The sequence below is a fragment of the Manis javanica genome, chromosome X, assembly GCF_040802235.1.
Source record: "Manis javanica isolate MJ-LG chromosome X, MJ_LKY, whole genome shotgun sequence".
Taxonomy (NCBI): domain Eukaryota; kingdom Metazoa; phylum Chordata; class Mammalia; order Pholidota; family Manidae; genus Manis; species Manis javanica.
Genome location: NC_133174.1, coordinates 34,270,699 through 34,290,784, shown reverse-complemented (window position 1 = coordinate 34,290,784; position 20,086 = coordinate 34,270,699). Strand labels below are relative to the sequence as shown.

Genomic DNA, 20,086 nt, shown 5'->3' with positions numbered 1-20,086 from the left:
TTTGCCACCTCTCTTTACAGAGATTCTTTCTGTTAAATTATTCGAAATTGCATTATGTTACCCTTTATTTGAGCAAGTTAATTGGATACTTTTTCTTAGCATCTGACAACACCTCTAACCGAGGTAATCAACAAACATCTATTCATTGATTCACTCATTCATTCAATCATTCATTCTTTTTTTAACCCCTCTATTGTGATTATTTGTCACAAAGAAATTAGGGTATGGTTGTATCCTCACGTAACGTACTTTGAGTTCTGCAGAGATCCTTTGAGAGGCAAAGAATAACTTGATATATATTCATATAGTTAGTGGATTTCTGCTAGAATAGTACTATTATTACTATTTTACTTCCTTCATAAAATAACCAGGCCTTACTTCAGACTCACGACGTAGTGGCACATGAAGTTTACAGTGATGAAGCATTGAGGGTCACACCTCCTCCCACCTCTCCCTATTTAAATGGTGATTCTCCAGAAAGTGCGAACGGAGACATGGATATGGAGAACGTGACCAGAGTCCGGTTGGTCCAGTTCCAGAAGAACACAGATGAACCAATGGTAAGTAGGAAAAGAAAATCTTTACGCTCATAAAATCCTGGCATGAGTTAGAGCAGCTAACTTTAACTTATTCTCCTAGGCAATGGGGAGGCAGGAGGACATGGATCATTTAAGGAAATCAGTTTCCAGATCCTCATTCTACCACCACCCACCAAGCCCATCCAAAATTGTTCTGCCTGACACCAGGCCTAGGGCATGTTGGTTCTCCTTCCCTCCTCTCCTCTCACTGTTGCTCTTTAACTTTGCAAAAAAGGGACATACCTGGTACATTACTCCGGAGTGTCAAAACCTTTGAGGCAGCAAAGGAAGGGATGATTGGAAATATCGGTATTAAAAAAGTGAATGTCTAATGACTTTGTTAAAAAATAAAATCCTATAAATCCAGTGATTTCCAGATCTTTTGCCTTCAACAAAATTAGAGGAAGACTAATTTAGAAGGCATTCAATGAATTGAATAACATTGTTAAAATACAATTTCTCTACTCATATATATGTATTCAATATGAATTGATTTTATCAGTGCTTAGGACTAATATTGGAATAGAATTGATGCTGAACCCTGCCTCATTCTCACAGAATTCTCATAGATTGGAAAGATCAAGGAAAGACTCCTTGATGTTAACTGAACAAAGCAGGGCCCAGGAGGGAGAACAGAGTAGAGACCATCCAGGCAAGCCAAGTAGCATGTACAGAAATCTGGTAGTAAAAAGACTCTTAGCATAGTTTCAGAATGGAAAGAAAGCACCACAGCTGAATTGTACGAAACAAGATGAGTGGCAGAACAGAACCACACAAATACTAAAAGACATATTTAGGATTCTGCTCTATATCTTAAAAAAAGTGGGAAGCTATTAAAGAGTTTTAAGCATGAAGGTATGATCAGATTTTCATTTATGAAATAATCACTCTGGAGAATGGATTAATTAAGGGGGACAAGAGTGGATATAGGGAGACCACTTAAGAGGATATTATTGCAGTAATGCAATGCTCAGGGGAGCAGTGATGGTACTATGAACTGGAGGGATAGATATCAAGTGGAAAGAAGTCAATAGAACAAAAAAGTAAAGTCAATAAGCCTGGATAATGGATTGGCCATGGGGACTGCAGGAGAAGCAATTATCACGGGTGTCCTTTAAGTCTTAGATTTTCACAACTAGATGGACAATGATGCTGCCCATTGAAATAGGGAATATTGGAAAAGTTTCAAGTTTAGGGGAGGAATTGTATCTTTAGGAGATAAAAACATTCAAACTTAGGCATTGCTGTCTTTTCCTCAGCATAGAAAAGGGATATTGGGATATAGAAAAACAAATTACTTAATTAAATAAAGCTGCCCAGTTGCTTTCCAAATTAAAGGAAGAATTACAAAGCAGTTATGCCATGACTGTGATAATCCAAGGAGCCCTCAACTCTACACATTTCAGGTTGTAATTCTCATTTACTATTCTTTGCCAGTTATACTATATTATCCCAGCATTTGCAGCAGGCACGGGCATGCAAATCACCTCACCTCTTTTGGTGCTCTCCAGACAACTCTTTGGCTTAAGAACATGGGGAGTAGCAGCTTTTGAGTGCCTTGTGCAAATCATTTTGAGTTTGTTCATATTTTACTTAGCAAGCATTGCCAAAAGTATACTGAACTAAATGATTCCACCCACCCAAGACTACACCCACCTCTGAAAGTCTAATATCCATTCACTCATTTTATATATTCATTCATTCATTTAGCAAATGTTGGTTAAGTGCCTACTATGTGCAAATCACTGTGTTAGATGTCAGTGACACAGTGGCTGATATGACATGGTCTCTTCCCGGAGCTCCCTTTCCACAGGAATGCCTCCATTAAGGAAGTAAATATTCAGTATAGCATAGTTGCTTTAACAAGAACAGTTAGTACAGAGCTGCAGAGGAGATAAGCCTGTGTCAGAGAGGCAGGAAAGGGGTGATGCTTAGCCAAGCAAAGCAGACAGGAGGGTGGAAGTGGCCACAAGGAGGAGGCTCAGAAGTGCCTTGTGACCAAAAAAATGGGAATTATTTTATGTAAAATATATTTTTTCAATAATGGAGTTATAGTTCTCTATTACATTTAATGTAGCTTCATTTGCTTGCTTAATTGTCTTATTAAAAGCATTATATTACTGTGAAGGATATACCTATATGATCTCTTTTGCTTTTTTAGACCTTCTGCAATTTCTACGCTGTGTCCAACCATGCTAGGTCCACCCCCCACCAAGGTGATACACTCCCATTACACCCTTGTTTTCCCATTTGTAACATCACACTTGTAATTATTTTTCAATTGATTTGGACTCCCTGTGTTGCAGGTAATAAAGATAAAACTTGAGCTAGCTTAGACAATAGGGAAAAAGCTATGTAAATAAGGATAGTCAAGGAGACTACCCCAAATTGGAGTAGGTTTAGGAGTGGGCACCCACTCCAAAATGAGCCAATCCCTTCCCTGGAATTTGGGGACTTAGAAACAGAGAGAACATGTTTGGAACAGAAAAGATAATAAATGTTAATGCCAATTAGTTTGAGATGAACTTCACATGGTCATGAGGGACAGTCTCTGTCATTCACTACATTCTATTCACCAATGACTAATGTCTCATTCATTTTGTGCCTTATAGAGTGCCTGCCACATAACAGATTCACAGCAATGGTGACTGAATGGATACATTCATTTATTAATTTACAGGGTGGGAACACCATCATTTATCATGTCTCTTATGAAATTAGATTCAACTTACATATTAATTTACAGCATTTTTCCAGGTACACTTCTTGGTAACCATATGTGCTAATTGAACATACTAGTTGGAAATGAAACTTTAATGTTACATTTTAATGTTGAACTAGAAACTGTTTGGTAAACCAGTTTTTCACATTGCTGGCCTTCCACTTCTGAGAACTGCAAAATAGGAACCATGCAAAGTTATATTTTGTAGAATTGTAGAAATTCAGAGTCCAAATTATGAAGTCTCAAATATTTTCATTAAGTTTTCTAAGAGTGCTATTTCCCAGTGAAGAAGATAATGCAGTCCCCCTACCCTTAATCATCTCAAGTTGAAGACCAGCTTTTACAAGGGAGCTTGCTAAAAATATAGATTTCTGGGCTCCATTCCAGACTTCTTGAATCTAAACCCAAAGAGTGAGTTTAAAAGAAGTTATTTTAAAAGGTCCCATGTGATTTTTATGATCAACCATGTCTACTACAAAAATGTTTATGAAAGCTTGTCTTATAATAGTGAATAATTGGAAGACAAAAAGAATCTATTCCATAAAATAGTATTCTAGCATTAAGTATGTGGAGCTTCTACTTCAGGCCAAGATGGAGTAACAGGGACCAGATTTTCCCTCTCAACTAAAACAACCAAAACATTTAAAAACATGAAAGAACAGTTTTCAAGACATTGGACATCAAACAACAAAGGACATCAACCTCTAAGAGACAAGAAGCAAATAAGGTGAGCTCTATGATTGCCCCACTACACTGACTTGAGTTTCCAGGCCACAGCACAAGGAACTGAGACACAGCAGGCAGACACCTTAAATTGAGGAGACAGAACTGAGAGTCTGGGGAGCCATCAAAAGTTCATAGGCCAGACTGCTGAAGAGAAGAGAGCTGCACAGAGAGAAAACCCAGAGATCTCTACAGGGTCCCCCTCAAGGATTCATCTAGCAATGATCAGCACATTTATGAGAGGAACTACCCAGAGCCAAGAAAAGATCACTCAAAAGTATTAGAGAGGGAGGGGAGGAGCCAAGATGGTGGCGTGAGTAGAGCAGCAGAAATCTCCTCCCAAAACCATATATATTTTTGAACATACAACAAATATAACTACTCCTAAAAGAGAGACCAGAAGATTCAGGACAACAGCCAGGCTACATCTTCACCTGCGAGAACCCACCGCCTTGTGAAGGGGGTAAGATACAAGCCGCGGCCCAGCAGGACCCAAGTGCCCCTCACCTCAGCTCCCCTGCAGGAGGAGAGGAGTTGGAATGGGGAGGGAGAGGGAGCCCAGGACTGCTAAACACCCAGCCCTAGTCATCCGCACTGGGAGCACAGACATACAGTGCGTGGTGTGCTGGATACTAAGGAAACAGAACAGTAAAACCTGCGAGCAGGTCCCCGCAGCCGGTGCCGCTGGGACAAAAGAAAAGTGAGTGAGTGCTCTTTAAAAGTCTTAAAGGGACAGGAGCCTCACAGCTGGACGGAACCATCCCGGCACACTCAGCCTAGCAGCTGGGAATCCCGGGGAACTCTGGGTGCCCTAACCCCCTAGGCGGCAGCGCAGCTTGGAAGCCCCACAAGGAGATAACAGCCTCCTGCCTGTTCCCCCTCGGGCGTGGCCCCGCCATAGTGGAGCAGCAGCCTGAGGCCAGCCACACCTACACCAGCCACACTGAGCTCCGTCCACAGCGCCCGGGCAAGGATCAGAGACCCCGTCTGTGCGCAGCTACCCAGCACAAACCGCTAGGGGTCGCTGTTCTCACAGGAAAGGAAGACCAAAAACTAGCAAGAAGAGACATTCTCTCAGCTGACATACATGCCAACTCCCCACAACTACCTCTATCACCAAGAAAAGGAAGAAGAATTTGATCCAGACCAGACTAACAGAGACAACCCCTGAGAAGGAGCTTGGGGAGACAGACCTAACCAATATTCCTGAAAAAGAATTCAAAATAAAGGTCATAACCATGCTGATGGAGCTGCAGAGAAAAATGCAAGACCTAATGGACAAAGTAGGAAGGGAGACTACAGAAATAAAACAATCTCTGGAAGGACTTAAAAGCAGAATGGACGAGATGCAAGAGGCCATTAATGGAATAGAAACCAGAGAACAGGAACACAGAGAAGCTAATGCAGAGAGAGATAAAACTGTCTCCAGAAATGAAACAATATTAAGAGAACTGTGTGACCAATAAAATCAACTACCCACAAAAGCAGACAAAGGAAACACAAAAGAGCACAGAATAAAACACACAACATATAAAGAATGGAGGAGGAGGAATAAGAAGGGAGAGAAATAAAGAATCATCAAACAGTGTTAATAACACCTCAATAAGCGAGTTAAGTTAGACAGTAAGATAGTAAAGAAGCTACCCTTGAACCTTTGGTAACCACGAATCTAAAGCCTGTAATGGCAATAAGTACATATCTTTAAATAATCACCCTAAATGTAAATGGACTGAATGCACCAATCAAAAGACACAGAGTAATAGAATGGATAAAAAAGCAAGACCCATCTATATGCTGCTTACAAAAGACTCACCTCAAACCCAAAGACATGCACAGACTAAAAGTCAAGTGATGGAAAAAGATATTTCATGCAAACCACAGGGAGAAAAAGCAGGTGTGGCAGTACTAGTATCAGACAAAATAGACTTCAAAACAAAGAAAGTGAAAAGAGATAAAGAAGGACATTACATAATGATAAAGGGGTCAGTCCAACAAGAGGATATAACTATTATACACATATATGCACCCAATACAGGAGCACCAACATATGTGAAACAAATACTAACAGAATTAAATATGCAATGCATTCATTTTAGGAGACTTCAACACACCACTCACTCCAAAGGACAGATCCACCAGACAGAAAATAAGTAAGGACACAGAGGCACTGAACAACACACTAGAACAGATGGACCTAATAGACATCTATAGAACTCTACACTCAAAAGAAACAGGATACATATTCTTCTCAAGTACACATGGAACATTCTCCAGAGTAGACCACATACTAGGCCACAAAAAGAGCCTCAGTAAATTCAAGAAGATTGAAATCCTACCAACCAACTTCTCAGACCACAAAGGGATAAAACTAGAAATAAATTGTAAAAAGAAAGCAAAAAGGCTCACAAACACATGGAGGCTTAACAACATGCTCCTAAATAATCAATGGATCAATGACAAAATTAAAATAGAGATCAAGCAATATATGGAAACAAATGACAACAACAACACAAAGCCCCAGCTTCTGTGGGATGCAACAAAAGCAGTTCTAAGAGGAAAGTATATAGCAATCCAGGCATATTTAAAGAAGGAAGAACAATCGTAAATGAACAGACTAAAGTCACACTTATTGAAATTGGAAAAAGAAGAACAAATGATACCTAAAGTTAGCAGCAGGAGGGACATAAAAAATAGCAGAGAAGAAATAAATAAAATAGAGAAGAATAAAACAATAGAAAAAATCAGTGAAACCAACAGCTGTTTGAGAAAATAAACAAAATAGATAAGCCTCTAGTCAGACTTATTAAGAGAAAAAGAGAATCAACACACATCAACAGAATCAGAAATGAGAAAGGAAAAATCACGATGGACCCCACAGAAATACAAAGAATTATTAGAGAATACTATGAAAACCTATATGCGAACAAGCTGGAAACCCTAGAAGAAATGGACAACTTCCTAGAAAAATACAACCTTCCAAGACTGACCAAGGAAGAAAAAGAAAATCTAAACAGACCAATTACCAGCAACAAAGTTGAAGCAGTAATCAAAAAACTACCCAGGAGCAAAACCTCCAGGCCAGATGGATTTACTGCGGAATTTTATCAGACATACAGAGAAGACAATGCCCATTCTCCTTAAAGTTTTCCAAAAAAATAGAAGAGGAGGGAATACTCCCAAACTTATTCTATGCAGCCAGCATCACCCTAATACCAAAACCAGGCAAAGACCCCACCAATAAAGAAAATTACAGACCAATATCCCTGATGAACATAGATGCAAAAATGCTCAACAAAATATTAGCAAAACAAATTCAAAAATACATCAAGAGGATCATACACCATGATCAAGTGGGATTCATCTCAGGGATGCAAGGATGGTACAACATTCAGAAATCCATCAACATCATCCACCACATAAACAAAAAGAAGAACAAAATTCACATGATCATCTCCATAGATGCTGAAAAAGCATTCGACAAAATTCAACATCCATTCATGATAAAAACTCTCAACAAAATGGGTATAGAGGGCAGGTACCTCAACATAATAAAGGCCATATATGATAAACCCACAGCCAACATCATACTGAACAGCGAGAGGCTGAAAGCTTTTCCTCTGAGATTGGGAACAAGACAGGGATACCCACTCTTCCCACTGTTACTCAACATAGTACTGGAGGTTCTAGAAACAGCAATTAGACAAAACAAAGAAATACAAGGCATCCAGATTGGTAAAGAAGAAGTCAAACTGTCACTATTTGTAGATGGCATGATATTGTACATAAAAAAACCCTAAAGACTCCACTCCAAAACTACTAGAACTAATATCAGAATTCAGCAAAGTGGCAGGATACAAAATTAATACAGAGAAATTGGTTGCTTTCCTATACAGTAACAACAAATTAGCAGAAAGAGAAATCAGGAACACAATTTCATTCACAATTGCATCAAAAAGAATAAAATACCTAGGAATAAACCTAATCAAGAAAGTGAAAGACCTATACCCTGAAAACTACAAGACACTCTTAAGAGAAATTAAAGAGGACACTAACAAATGGAAACTCATCCCATGTTCTTGGATAGGAAGAATTAATATCGTCAAAATGGCCGTCCTGCCCAAAGCAATATACAGATTTGATGCAATCCCTATCAAATTACCAACAGCATTCTTCAACAAACTGTAACAAATGGTTCAAAAATTCATATGGAACCACCAAAGACCCCAAATTGCCAAAGCAACCCTGAGAAGGAAGAATAAAGTGGGGGGGATCTCACTCCCCAACTTCAAGCTCTACTATAAAGCCACAGTAATCAAGACAATTTGTTACTGACACAAGAACAGAACCACAGACCAGTGGAACAGAATAGAGACCCCAGACATTAACCCAAACATATATCGTCAATTAATATACGATAAATGAGCCATGGACATACAATGGGAAAATGACAGTCTCTTCAACAGTTGGTGTTGGCAAAACTGGACAGCTACATGTAAGAGAATGAAACTGGATCACTGTCTAACCCCATACACAAAAGTAAATTTGAAATACATCAAAGACCTGAATGTAAGTCATGATACCATAAAACTCTTAGAAAAAAACATAGGCAAAAATCTCTTGGACATAAACATGAGTGACTTCTTCATGAACATATCTCCCGGGCAAGGGAAACAAAAGCAAAAATGAACAAGTGGGACTATATCAAGCTGAAAAGGTTCTGTACAGCAAAGGACACTATCAATAGAACAAAATGGTATCCTACAGTATGGGAGAATATATTCATAAATGACAGATCTGATAAAAGGTTGACATACAAAATATATAAAGAGCTCATGCACCTCAACAAACAAAAAGCAAATAATCCAATTAAAAAATGGTTAGAGGAGCTGAACAGACAGTTCTCCAAAGAAGAAATTCAGATGGCCAACAGACACATGAAAAGATGCTCCACATTGCTAGTCATCAGAGAAATGCAAATTAAAACCACAATGAGATATCACCTCACACCAGTAAGGATTGCCACCATCCAAAAGACAAACAACAACAAATGTTGGTGACGTCATGGAGAAAGGGGAACCGTCCTACACTACTGGTGGGAATGTAAGCTAGTTCAACCATTGTGGAAAGCAATATGGAGGTTCCTCAAAAAGCTCAAAATAGAAATACCATTTGACACAGGAATTCCACTTCTAGAAATTGACCCTAAGAATACAGCAGCCCAGTTTGAAAAAGACAGATGCACCTCTATGTTTATCACAGCACTATTTACAATAGCCAAGAATTGGAAGCAATCTAAGTGTCCATCAGTAGATGAATGGATAAAGAAGATGTGGTACATATACACAATGGAATATTATTCAGCCATAAGAAGAAAACAAGTCCTACCATTTGTGACAACATGGATGGAGCTAGAGGGTATTATGCTCAGTGAAATAAGCCAGGTGGAGAAAGACAACTACCAAATGATTTTACTCATATGTGGAGTATAAGAACAAAGAAAAACTAAAGGAACAAAACAGCAGCAGAATCACAGAACCCAAGAATGGACTAACAGTTACCAAAGGGAAAGGGACTAGGGAGGATGGGTGGGAAGGGAGGGATAAGGGTGGGGGAAAGAAAGGGGACATTACTATTAGCATATATAATCTTGGGGGAGGCACAGGGAGGACTGTGCAACACAGAGAAGACAAGTAGTGATTCTACATATCCTACTGTGCTGATGGACAATGACTGTAATGGGGTTTGTGGGGAGGACTTCATGAAGGGGGGAGCCTAGTAAACATAATGTTCCTCCTATAATTGTTGATTAATGATACCAAAATAAAAATAATAAAAAAGTAAGTAATTAATTAATTGATCGATTAATATAAACGTTTTCAGACATACCGAAACTGAAAGAATTCAGTAGACCTACAGTATAAACAAATGTTAAAGGACATCCATATCATTTAAATCTCCTTAAAAGATAATTAGCAGTTTAAACAAAAATAATAGCACTATGTTTGGGAGTTTATAACATGTAAAGGTAAAATGTTGTAGCAACAGCAGCACAAAGTTCAGGAGAAAGGAAGTGATGTATACTGTTATAAGGTTTTTATGCTATATGTGACATGGTATAATATCACTTGAAGGTAGGCTATGAAAAGTTAAAGATATATACTATAAACACTAAAGCAACCACTAAAATAACAAAACAAAATTATAGCTAATAAGAAAACAGAAAACAAAATAAATTAATCCAAAAGAAGGCAGAATAAGAGGAAAAAGGGACCATAGAACCGATAAAACAAATAGAAATCTAATAGCAAGAAGAAATATTCATACCTGAGTGTATCAATAATATTAAATGTAAATACTCTGAATTCCCCAAATTAAGAAACAGATTGTCAGATTGAGGAAAGAAAGTAAGACTCAATTACTCAAAATTAGATACTGCCTGCAAGAAATGATTTATACGTAAAGACAAATAGTTTCAAAGTAAAAGGATGGAAAAAGATAGATCATGATAACAAAAAGAAGCTGGACTGGCCATATTAATATGAAAGTATATTCTCAAACCACAATGGGATTAAATTAGAAATGAACAGCAGAAAGATCTCTGGAATAAACTCCAAGCATTTAAAACTAAATAACACAATTCTAAATAATCCATGGATCAAAGAAGAAGTCGAAAGGGAAATTAAAAAGTATTTTGAAGTGAATGAAAATGCAACCACAACAGACCAGAATTTGTAGGATGCTGGTAAAGCAGTACTTAGGGAGAAAGGCATAGCACTGAACACATAATTAGAAAAGAAATATCTTAAATTAAAGATCTTGGTTTCTACCTTAAGAAACTAGAAGAGCAAATTAAACCCAAAGTGATTAAGAGAAAAGAAATAATAAAGATCAAAGTAGAAAGCAATAAAATAGAGAAAAATCAAGAAAACAAACTTTTTTTGAGAAGATCAAACTGATCAGGATAAAAAGAAAGACTAGTTACCAATATCATGCATAAGGAAAGTGAGATTACTACAAAATGTAAACATAGAAAAGGTATTTAATAAGGAAATATGATAAGCAAGTTTATGCCAACAAATTCAACAACTTAGATGAAATGGACAAATTCCTTGGAAGACAGAAACTACCAATGCTCACTTAAGAAGGAAAAAAAAATTGCCCTATGCTATTTAAGAATTGAATTTGTAGTTTAAAACCATCCCTTAAAGAAACCCCAGGCCAAGATGGCTTCACTGGTAAACTTCTACCAAACATATAATAAGGAAGTAATACCAATTCTACACAAACTTTTCACAAAACATTGAAAGGGAAGGAATTCTTTCCAACTTAATTATTTTTATTACTATTATGAGGTGGAGGAGGAGGCAGAGCTGGTGGCAGCCAAAGCAGCTAGCATTACCCTGATACCAAAACCCGATAGAGACATTACAAGAAAACTTCAGACTGGCATCCCTCGTGAATATAGATGCAAACCTTCTAAACAAATCCAAAGTTTAACAAAAGAAGAAGGTATCATGACCAAGTGGAGACTAAGTCAGGAATACAGCATAATTATAATAGCCAAAAGCTAGAAAAATTCAATGGATAAACAAAATGGTATATCTGTACAATGGAATACTCAGCAAGAACAAAGAATGGACAATTGATACTTGGAATAGTGTGGTTAAATCTCACATTGTGAGTGAAAAAAAGCAACAAAAAACAATACATGCTGTATGATGAAATGTGGGGTGGGTGTGGGGGTAGTGGAGGAATGGGAGTAGATTACCAGCAGGCAGGAGGAAACTTCTGGGTGTGATGGATTTATCCTCTGTCCTGATGGTGGTAATGTATACATGTGTGAAACTTAGCAATTGTATACTTTAAGTGTATGTCACCTATACATCAATAAAAACTGTTTTTAAAAAATTACTAGCAATAGTAACATACAAAATAATTATAATTAGAAGATTGAAAAGCACTATATAAGATGTATGTATACTATAGTTATAGCAATCAAACTATCAAAAATAATATTTTTGTCATGGCATGGTGGAGACGAATGGTTTTCTCCTCCACTTTCCATATTTTCTTTTATGTTTTCCTAACTTTTGTAACTAAAATTATCTACAGCAAAATCAAAAATATAAAAAGGAGTAGTGCTCTTTCATGATAATTCCATTTTTGCTTTTTACAGGGAATCACTTTAAAAATGAATGAGCTAAATCATTGTATTGTTGCAAGGATTATGCATGGGGGCATGATTCATAGGCAAGGTAAGTTTCATATATAATTATTTTTTTCCTCCCTTAACTTTTTTTCCTGTAGTCTAGTGGAGAAAGTACTTTTTATGATACATATAAAAGATCTGCTTAATTTATGGTCCATATAAATTATCTATGTAAGTTATCTAACTTTGGTTTTTAATCACTGTTGCCTCTATTTCTTCTTATCGATTCACACATGCTCCAGCCTATAGATAATGTAGGGAGGCTATATTACAGTTTGTTGCCGGAACATCTCTAATCATTGTTTAGATCCTGACTTATGAGAGACCATGGGAGGTAAAGCAAAATACCATACTTGACCCCAGGATATATGGACGATCTATTCTGGAATATGAAATAGATAGATAGGTAGACAGACAGATATAAAGGTAAATGACAGTTCAAGAGTTGCTAGCTATTCAAGAATGAAATATACTATCTCTAAATTAGGCAAGTAGAGTTAATAAGTAATAACATAAAAACTAAGTGGTAAAATAAGAGATATCAAATCTATGGTTAAGTTCTTAATACCTGCTACAGTAATTGTAGTCATTCAGAGAAGTGGATCACTAAGGACTAAAGTAAATCAAGAATGATTTTTTGAGGACATGAAACTTGCATTAACCCTCTGGTGGGCAGGGTTTGGACATACACATATGGCTTCTCTTTGAAAGGACTGAGTTATATGCACTAATATGTAGAGGCCAATCCAAAAATGATTCTCCATACCAAAAATTAGGCTTCCTATCTTTGAGATCAGATTGTTTTTAAATTAACACCTCTTTCCTTTTGCCTTAACCTCAAAGAGCAAAAACCAATGCAAAGCATTTTAGTGCGTTCCTGTCCTCTTTAAAGATGACCACTGTGTACACAGATGGTGTCTGGCATTAGTGCTGCCTTCAGGGGAATCTTTATAGGCTTCATGAGTGGACAGTACTCACACAGGAGAATGTTTGGTTTTTAGATTCCAGTATGAATTTTTGTTTATTATTTTTAATAATCTGGTGTATATTCAGTGAAGCTGCAACATCATTATTTCTTTCATCTCTTTTTCTTATATTATTGCACTGGCTAGAACCTGTCATCTCTACTAGGAGTGATGTAATGGAATTCTTTGTCCTACTCTTATTTTTAAAAGGTAGCTTTCCAACATTTTTCCTACAAAGAGTAGCATTTACTGTGTATTTTTAGTAGACAACCTTTTATTAGGACTGAGAAAGTTCCTTATATTCTTAATTGCTTAATACTTTAATTACAATTGGGTTTTTAATTTTATCAAATGCTTTTTCTATATCTGCTGAGATGATCATTTGGGGTTTTTTCTTTTATCTATTAATGTGGTGAATGACTTTTAAAGATTTCCTAATGATAACTTCCCCTTGCATTTCTCAGATAAACACAGCTTAGTCATTATATATTATCTTTTTGTATGTACTGCTCAATTTTGCATGCTAATGTTTTGTTTACAATTTTTGTATTTGCAATTGTGAGTGAGATTGGTTCGTAGTTAATTTTCCTTTCTTGTGTTTATCTAGTTTAAGTTTCAAAGATATACTGGCCTCATAAAATGATTTCGAGAGCCTTCTCCTTTCATGAGTTCTCTGAAAGACTGTATAATACTGGAATGATTTGTACCTTGAAAGTTTGGTAGAAATTGCCTATAAAACCATCAGGGAGGGCCTAGTGTTTTGCTTTGGTTTGGGGTTTCAGGTTAAGGTTTGTTTTTTGTTTCATTTTGTTTTGGAAAGATTTTTGTTTTACAACCGCTTCAGTTTCTTCAACATTCATGAGCCTCTTCAGGCTTTCTATACCTTGAGTGACTTTTGTTAAGTTACATTTTCCTAAAAAGTCTTAAGTTTTAAAAAAGCAGTACAATAAGCTTCTTCACAGTATTCTCTTACCTTTTTATTCCCTGCCATCTCTGTAATTATGTCTCCTTGCTCATTTCTAATATCGTTTATTTGTGCCATGTCTTTTTTCTCTTGACCAACTTTGCTAGGAGCTTGTACAAAAAACCCACCTTGGGTTCTGTTAATTCTCTCCATTGTATGTTTATTTTTTATTTTATTTTATGACCTAATTTTTATCTCTTTCCTTCTACTTTCTATTGGTTTTATCTAACTTTTTTAATTAGACACTTTCTTCATTTATTCTAGTCTTTGTTCATTTCTGACATAAGACTTTAAGTATCAACTTGAACTCCAAGTACTGTTTTATCTGTATCCCACCAATTTTTAATGTGAAGCATTTTTATTATAATTCAGTTTTAGGTATTTTTAAATTTCCATTATATTTTTCATTGGCACACAAGTTATTTAGAAGTGTTTTTTACCACATTTAAAATGATTTTCTATATATCTTTTTATAATTTACTTCTAATTTAATTGCATTGTGCTCAGAGAAACCATTTCTTTGAGGTTTGTTGAGACTGCTTTATGGCACAGCATTTCAGTCATTTTTGTAAAAGGTCCATATGTACTTAAGAAGAATGTTTATTCTTTAATTATTGCATGCAGAGTTCCCATGCTTCAGGATGACAATGAGCTTGGGGTTGTCAATTTTTTTTGTTCAAATCTTCTGTATCTTGACTAATGTTTTTATCTGGTTGACCTATCAATAATTGTTGAAATATCTCATTACCATAGCAGAGTTTTTCAATTTCTACCTATAGATCTCTCAATTTTGGCTTTGTATATTTGAAGCTGTTTTATTAGGTGACTAGAAGCCACCATTTCTATCCTTAATAATACTTTCTACTTAGAAGCTATTTTATCTGCTATTAATATAGTTATTCCAGCTTTGTTTTAATATGTGCTAGTATGTCTTCTTCCATCCTTTTATTTCCAACCATTCTCTGCTTTGTTTTAGTGTATCTCTTGCACACATTTCCAAAGCTGGGTTTTTCATTTTTTAATGCACTCCAATGATCACTCTTTTAATAGGCAGGGTTAGTCCATTAATACTTATTATGATTTCTACCATCTTGCTTTTTTATTGATATTTATTCCATTTTTAGTTGATTTTCTTGTGCATTTTTTGTTCCATTCTTAGCCCCCCTGGTAGTATAGAATTTCAGCACTCTATTTCTATTTTTAGGTGGTCACCTTGGAATTTTATCATGCCTTTTTAACTTTACATATACCAACGTGAAATAGTATCTTAATCCTATCCTCAAAGAATGCAAAGACATTCGGGCACCAAATATGATCAAACTTTCATATTATTTTTTGCCCAGTATTTTTTTTCTGTCCTGCTTTAAATCCACAAATTTGAAATTACTATTAACATATATGACCATTTTTGTTTTGATTTACATAAATGTTTATAATTTTATTTGCTCACCATTTCTTCTTGAATTTCAGACCATCCTTTGGGGAGCATTTTCCTTCTGCCTAAAGTACATCCATAGAAGTTCTTCTAGTGCTAGTTCTCTTATTGATAAAGTCTCATGGGTGGTATTTATAAATATTTTATTTCAGCCTCAATGAAGATTACTCTTGCTGAGAGCATAATTTTAGGTTCATGGTTACCATTCTGTTGTCTTTTGACATCCAATGTTTGATATTGGGAAGTCTGATGTCCCTACATTTATCCCTGCTTTGTAGGTGATCTCTCTGGATGTTTTAAGATCTTTGTCTTTGATGTTCTGTGGTTCCACCACCTTCTAGCAAGGATTTCTTTTTATTTATCCCATTTAGGATATATTATTCTGTCTGGTTGTGTGTAATCATGTTTTCATCAGTTCAAGTAAATTTTCAACCATTATTTCTTCAAATATCGCCTATTTCCACTTTTTCTATTCTCTCCTTCTGAACTCCATGTAGATGTATATTAGACATTTCCTCCATATGTCTTAATGTCTTTTTCCTATTTTCTTTATTTCTTGTTTCCTATTTTCCTTATTTCTCTGCCCTACATTCTAGGTAATTTATTTGGTTGTATCTTCCAGTTCAACAAAACGCTCTTCAGCCAAATCTGAGCTCCTGTTCAACTCATCCATTCCTTGGCTTTTATTGTCAGTTACATTTTTCTTTTCTAGAAGTACTAGTCATTTGTTCTTATTTTTATTTCCAGATCTGTCTGTTCACACCTGATAATCTCTTGTTCCATGCTTATCCTTGCAATTAGGTCCTTTTTCCTAATGTTGAACATATAGCTAAGCTATTTTATATTTTGTATCTAACCATTCCAATATCTATCCACCTTGAGGATCTGAATATGTTATCTCTGTTTCTCATGACGCACATGGAAGTTTGCCTTATTGTATGTTTGGTGATCTTTGATTGTGAGCATATTGCTTGTTCTAATCAGTGGAAGTCCTGTGGGCCTACACTGGGAATGCTTTCCACCAGAGGTTTATTCCTCATTCTACCGGTTGCCACGGAGTGCCACTGATCTGGGTCTTGGATCCCTGTAGAATTCTAGACTCAGCTTCTCTAACTTGCTGTTGGCCCAAGGCTCAGAATTCAGCTAGCAGTCATTGTTACTATGGCATTCACCCTTTCTACTGTTGCATTCCACCCTTAATTTGCCACCAGTCTGTATCCAGTTTACAGGGTTCTTTTGTATGGTGGGATTGGAAGTTGAAACTATTCTTAATGATTTACCCTCCTTTTGTGAGACCAGTAACACTTTCAAGAAGTGTACCCTACCCAGGGTATAATTGTGAGAAAGTCTTTGAGTGACTGATCAGCCATATTAGAAGTAAAAATCTCCAAATTTTTGTTTTACTTTTTACTATATTAACTTTCAAACATGAACAGGGAGAAGAGTACAGTGAATTCAAGTAGAGAAAAGTGGAGAGAATAGTGCAATAATCTTCTACATATCTGTAACCTAGCTGGAATTAGTGTGGATCATGGCCACACTGGTTTCATCTATACTTGCCCTACTGCCTAACCCCCTGAATTATTTCTAAACAAATCCCAGGCACCTCATTTTAATTATATGCATTTCAGTGTGTACATCTGAAAAAAACTGTGAGCTTTTCATAATGAAGTCAAGTCAGTATGTAAGCATGTGCACAATTTATAAGTAAGGAAGTAAAATTATATATAACTATGTATTAAGCATTGGTTCTTGGTCACTTTTCCCAGTTGAAATGTTATAGGACCTGGAAATGCCTACCAAGTTACTATAAAAAGATTGCAATATCTTGAATATAAGTTTAATGTTACATAGGTATTATCACAATTCTTTGAAAATAAACAACTTTGTATCACATTTGGAGGACACTACTGATAATATCAGCAAGCATTTAAGTGATACTTCTATGTGCCAAGAACAATTCTAATACCTCTACATGTATTAAACTCACTTAATCCTCAAAACAATCCTATGAGGTTACTCTTTTCATCTCCATTCTATAAATGTGTAAACTGAGACATAGAGTTTTGGTAACCTACCCAAGATCTTTTTTTTTTAATTAAAGTCTCATTAATGTACAATCTTATATTGGTTTCAAATGTACATGACAGTGGTTCAACACACCCCATGATCAACCTATATTGTGATTGTGAATTGTTGTGACCTGTAGCCCCCTCCTCCCTCACCCCACACCTGCCCCAACCCTTCCCCCTTGGTAACCACTAGTTACTTCTCAGTGTCTATGAGTCTACTGCTGTTTTGTTCCTTCTGTTTTGCTTTGTTTTTATATTCCACAATTAAGTGAAATCATATGGTATTTGTCTTTTTCCGCCTGAACCCACCCAAGATCTTAAAACTAGTAAGCTGGGATTTGAGCCCAGACAGGTTAGATCTAGAAGCTATAATTTTAAACCACTGTACATACTCCCTGTCCCAGAAAAATAAGCAGATTTTTACAGCCATCTTTGAAAACTGTGTCTTCGATACATAGAAAGATCTGTTTTAGTGAGTTTCACTACACAAGCAGGCTTGTACCTGTTTGTAAAATCCTTCAATATTTAGCTTAATTTTTTAAATTATGCACATTGCTGCCCTTGAATTTTATTATTAAAGAGCATATATCATTTCACATTTATACTTTTGTGTAATTTCTTTAGGTACACTTCATGTCGGTGATGAAATTCGAGAAATTAATGGCATCAGTGTGGCTAACCAAACTGTGGAACAGCTGCAAAAAATGCTTGTGAGTAAATGAAAGTTTCTTTTTTCTTTTTCTAAGGTTGACTTTCAGTTTGTTAGCTTGTCTTTTAATGCACAAGTAAGAGGTATTCTTTTGGAATAGGCATCTCTGGTACCATCATTTTTGTTAACTTGAACTTATACAACATTCATGAAAAACTGACAACTAGAAAAACATTTACACGCAGCAGAGTTTGGAACATTTTGCCCATCTTTAGCAGCATGGACTCTATCACTCCCATTTCATTCTTTCTCTCCTGTTTCTTATTGAGCAGATGTTTAAAGAAGACCTTTCCAGTTGTGCATATGTGTGAACTAGTTTCTCAGTGACCTCAACTCTGCTGACATCAGCAATGTCAGACCCTCTTTCCTGTTCAGCTGAGTCATAAGCAGGTGTATTGGATTTCTCTGCAGCTCAGAGAAACAGCAAGTCACAACATGACCAGGCCATTTTTGACCATACATATCCAAAATCTGTGTTCAAATTAGGCTTTGGATTAAGAAAAAAGTAACAGAATGACAGGTCCTGGACCATCTTTCTACCACAGTGTAACAACCTCCCTTGTTACTAATATCTTTTAAGAGTGAAATAAGTGCACAGACTCCCTACAGCAAAAAGTAAGGCCAAACTTGTTATAGAAGAGGCAACTGTAATGGAGTACACCATCATAATGTAGCATAATAAGTACAACTTTTATGTAATTATTTATTCTATTGTCTGGTTCAATTTATATTCACTTTCAAAAGACATGTTAGTTGGAGTTTTGTTGTATTCGTATCTGTAAGAAGGTAACTGTAGGAGTCTGTTCTACCACTGCTGTATGAACAAGGTCATCATCAGCCTTGAGTTTGCAGGGCTTCTCCCAGAAACAACTTCTACTGTTGCTGTGAGCAGGCCCTACTTTATAACAAGGTTCTGTTTTAGGCCCATGAGTTCTCAGCTGGCTTGCATTAGTTGCTTCCACACATTTCGAGTGTTTCTCACGTGGTTTTGTGTGCAGTCTTTGTTAAGAGAGCTCTCCTGTTTTCTTCCTCCAGCGGGAAATGCGAGGGAGTATCACCTTCAAGATCGTGCCAAGTTACCGCACTCAGTCATCGTCCTGTGAGGTAATAGCTCTGACGAAACCCCCCATCTCCTCTGGGTTCTTAACTAACTGTCTGCTGATGGCTGAATGTTTTGGCTTTCTGGGAAATTGTTTCTGCCTGTGCTGTTGTTGATCACTGCACACCAATTTTGCAACAAAGATAACGGAACAGAGTAGGTCCCATCCACCTACTCAGCCCTGCTTCCATGGGGATCTCCTCAGCACTTTAAATCTCTGCAGGCTGGAATCGAAGCAAAATATAGAGAACCTAGAAATAATGGCATAAGGCTTAATAAAGAACAAATGGAGTTTCTGAGAAAAAAGTAAAGATCATAGTGGCAATAATATTTCCAGGAAGTACATTCACTTCCCTTGTTAAGAAAGCACATAGATAGTTCTTCTTTCCAAGAATCTAAGAAGTGATCTCTTTCTGTCAAGATAGAGGTATTAAAATAACTGTGACAAGTCTTTAGATGGATGTTAAGTCTGTGAGGAACTGATAACTGACTTTATTAAGGAACATAGGTTTTTGCAACCTGCTGTGAAATTGTTTAAATTTGGAATGTTATGTGATTTTTTAAACAAATAAGCTTTCCAGAGCAATACAAGACCAAAGTTTCTTTCATA

General features: G+C 36.5%; 1 protein-coding gene across 16 annotated transcripts in view; it reads left to right on the top strand.

The window, feature by feature from the left end:
• The window catches only part of CASK (calcium/calmodulin dependent serine protein kinase), a 413,691-nt gene that overhangs the window by 358,942 nt on the left and 34,663 nt on the right, over positions 1 to 20,086 (top strand). For all 16 annotated transcript variants that reach the window (XM_037001503.2, XM_037001501.2, XM_037001498.2 and 13 more), the window contains 4 exons: positions 372 to 560; positions 12,200 to 12,278; positions 18,293 to 18,378; positions 19,413 to 19,481. In XM_037001503.2, the coding sequence (XP_036857398.1) occupies positions 372 to 560; positions 12,200 to 12,278; positions 18,293 to 18,378; positions 19,413 to 19,481 (423 nt within the window). The remainder of the gene's footprint in view (positions 1 to 371; positions 561 to 12,199; positions 12,279 to 18,292; positions 18,379 to 19,412; positions 19,482 to 20,086) is intronic.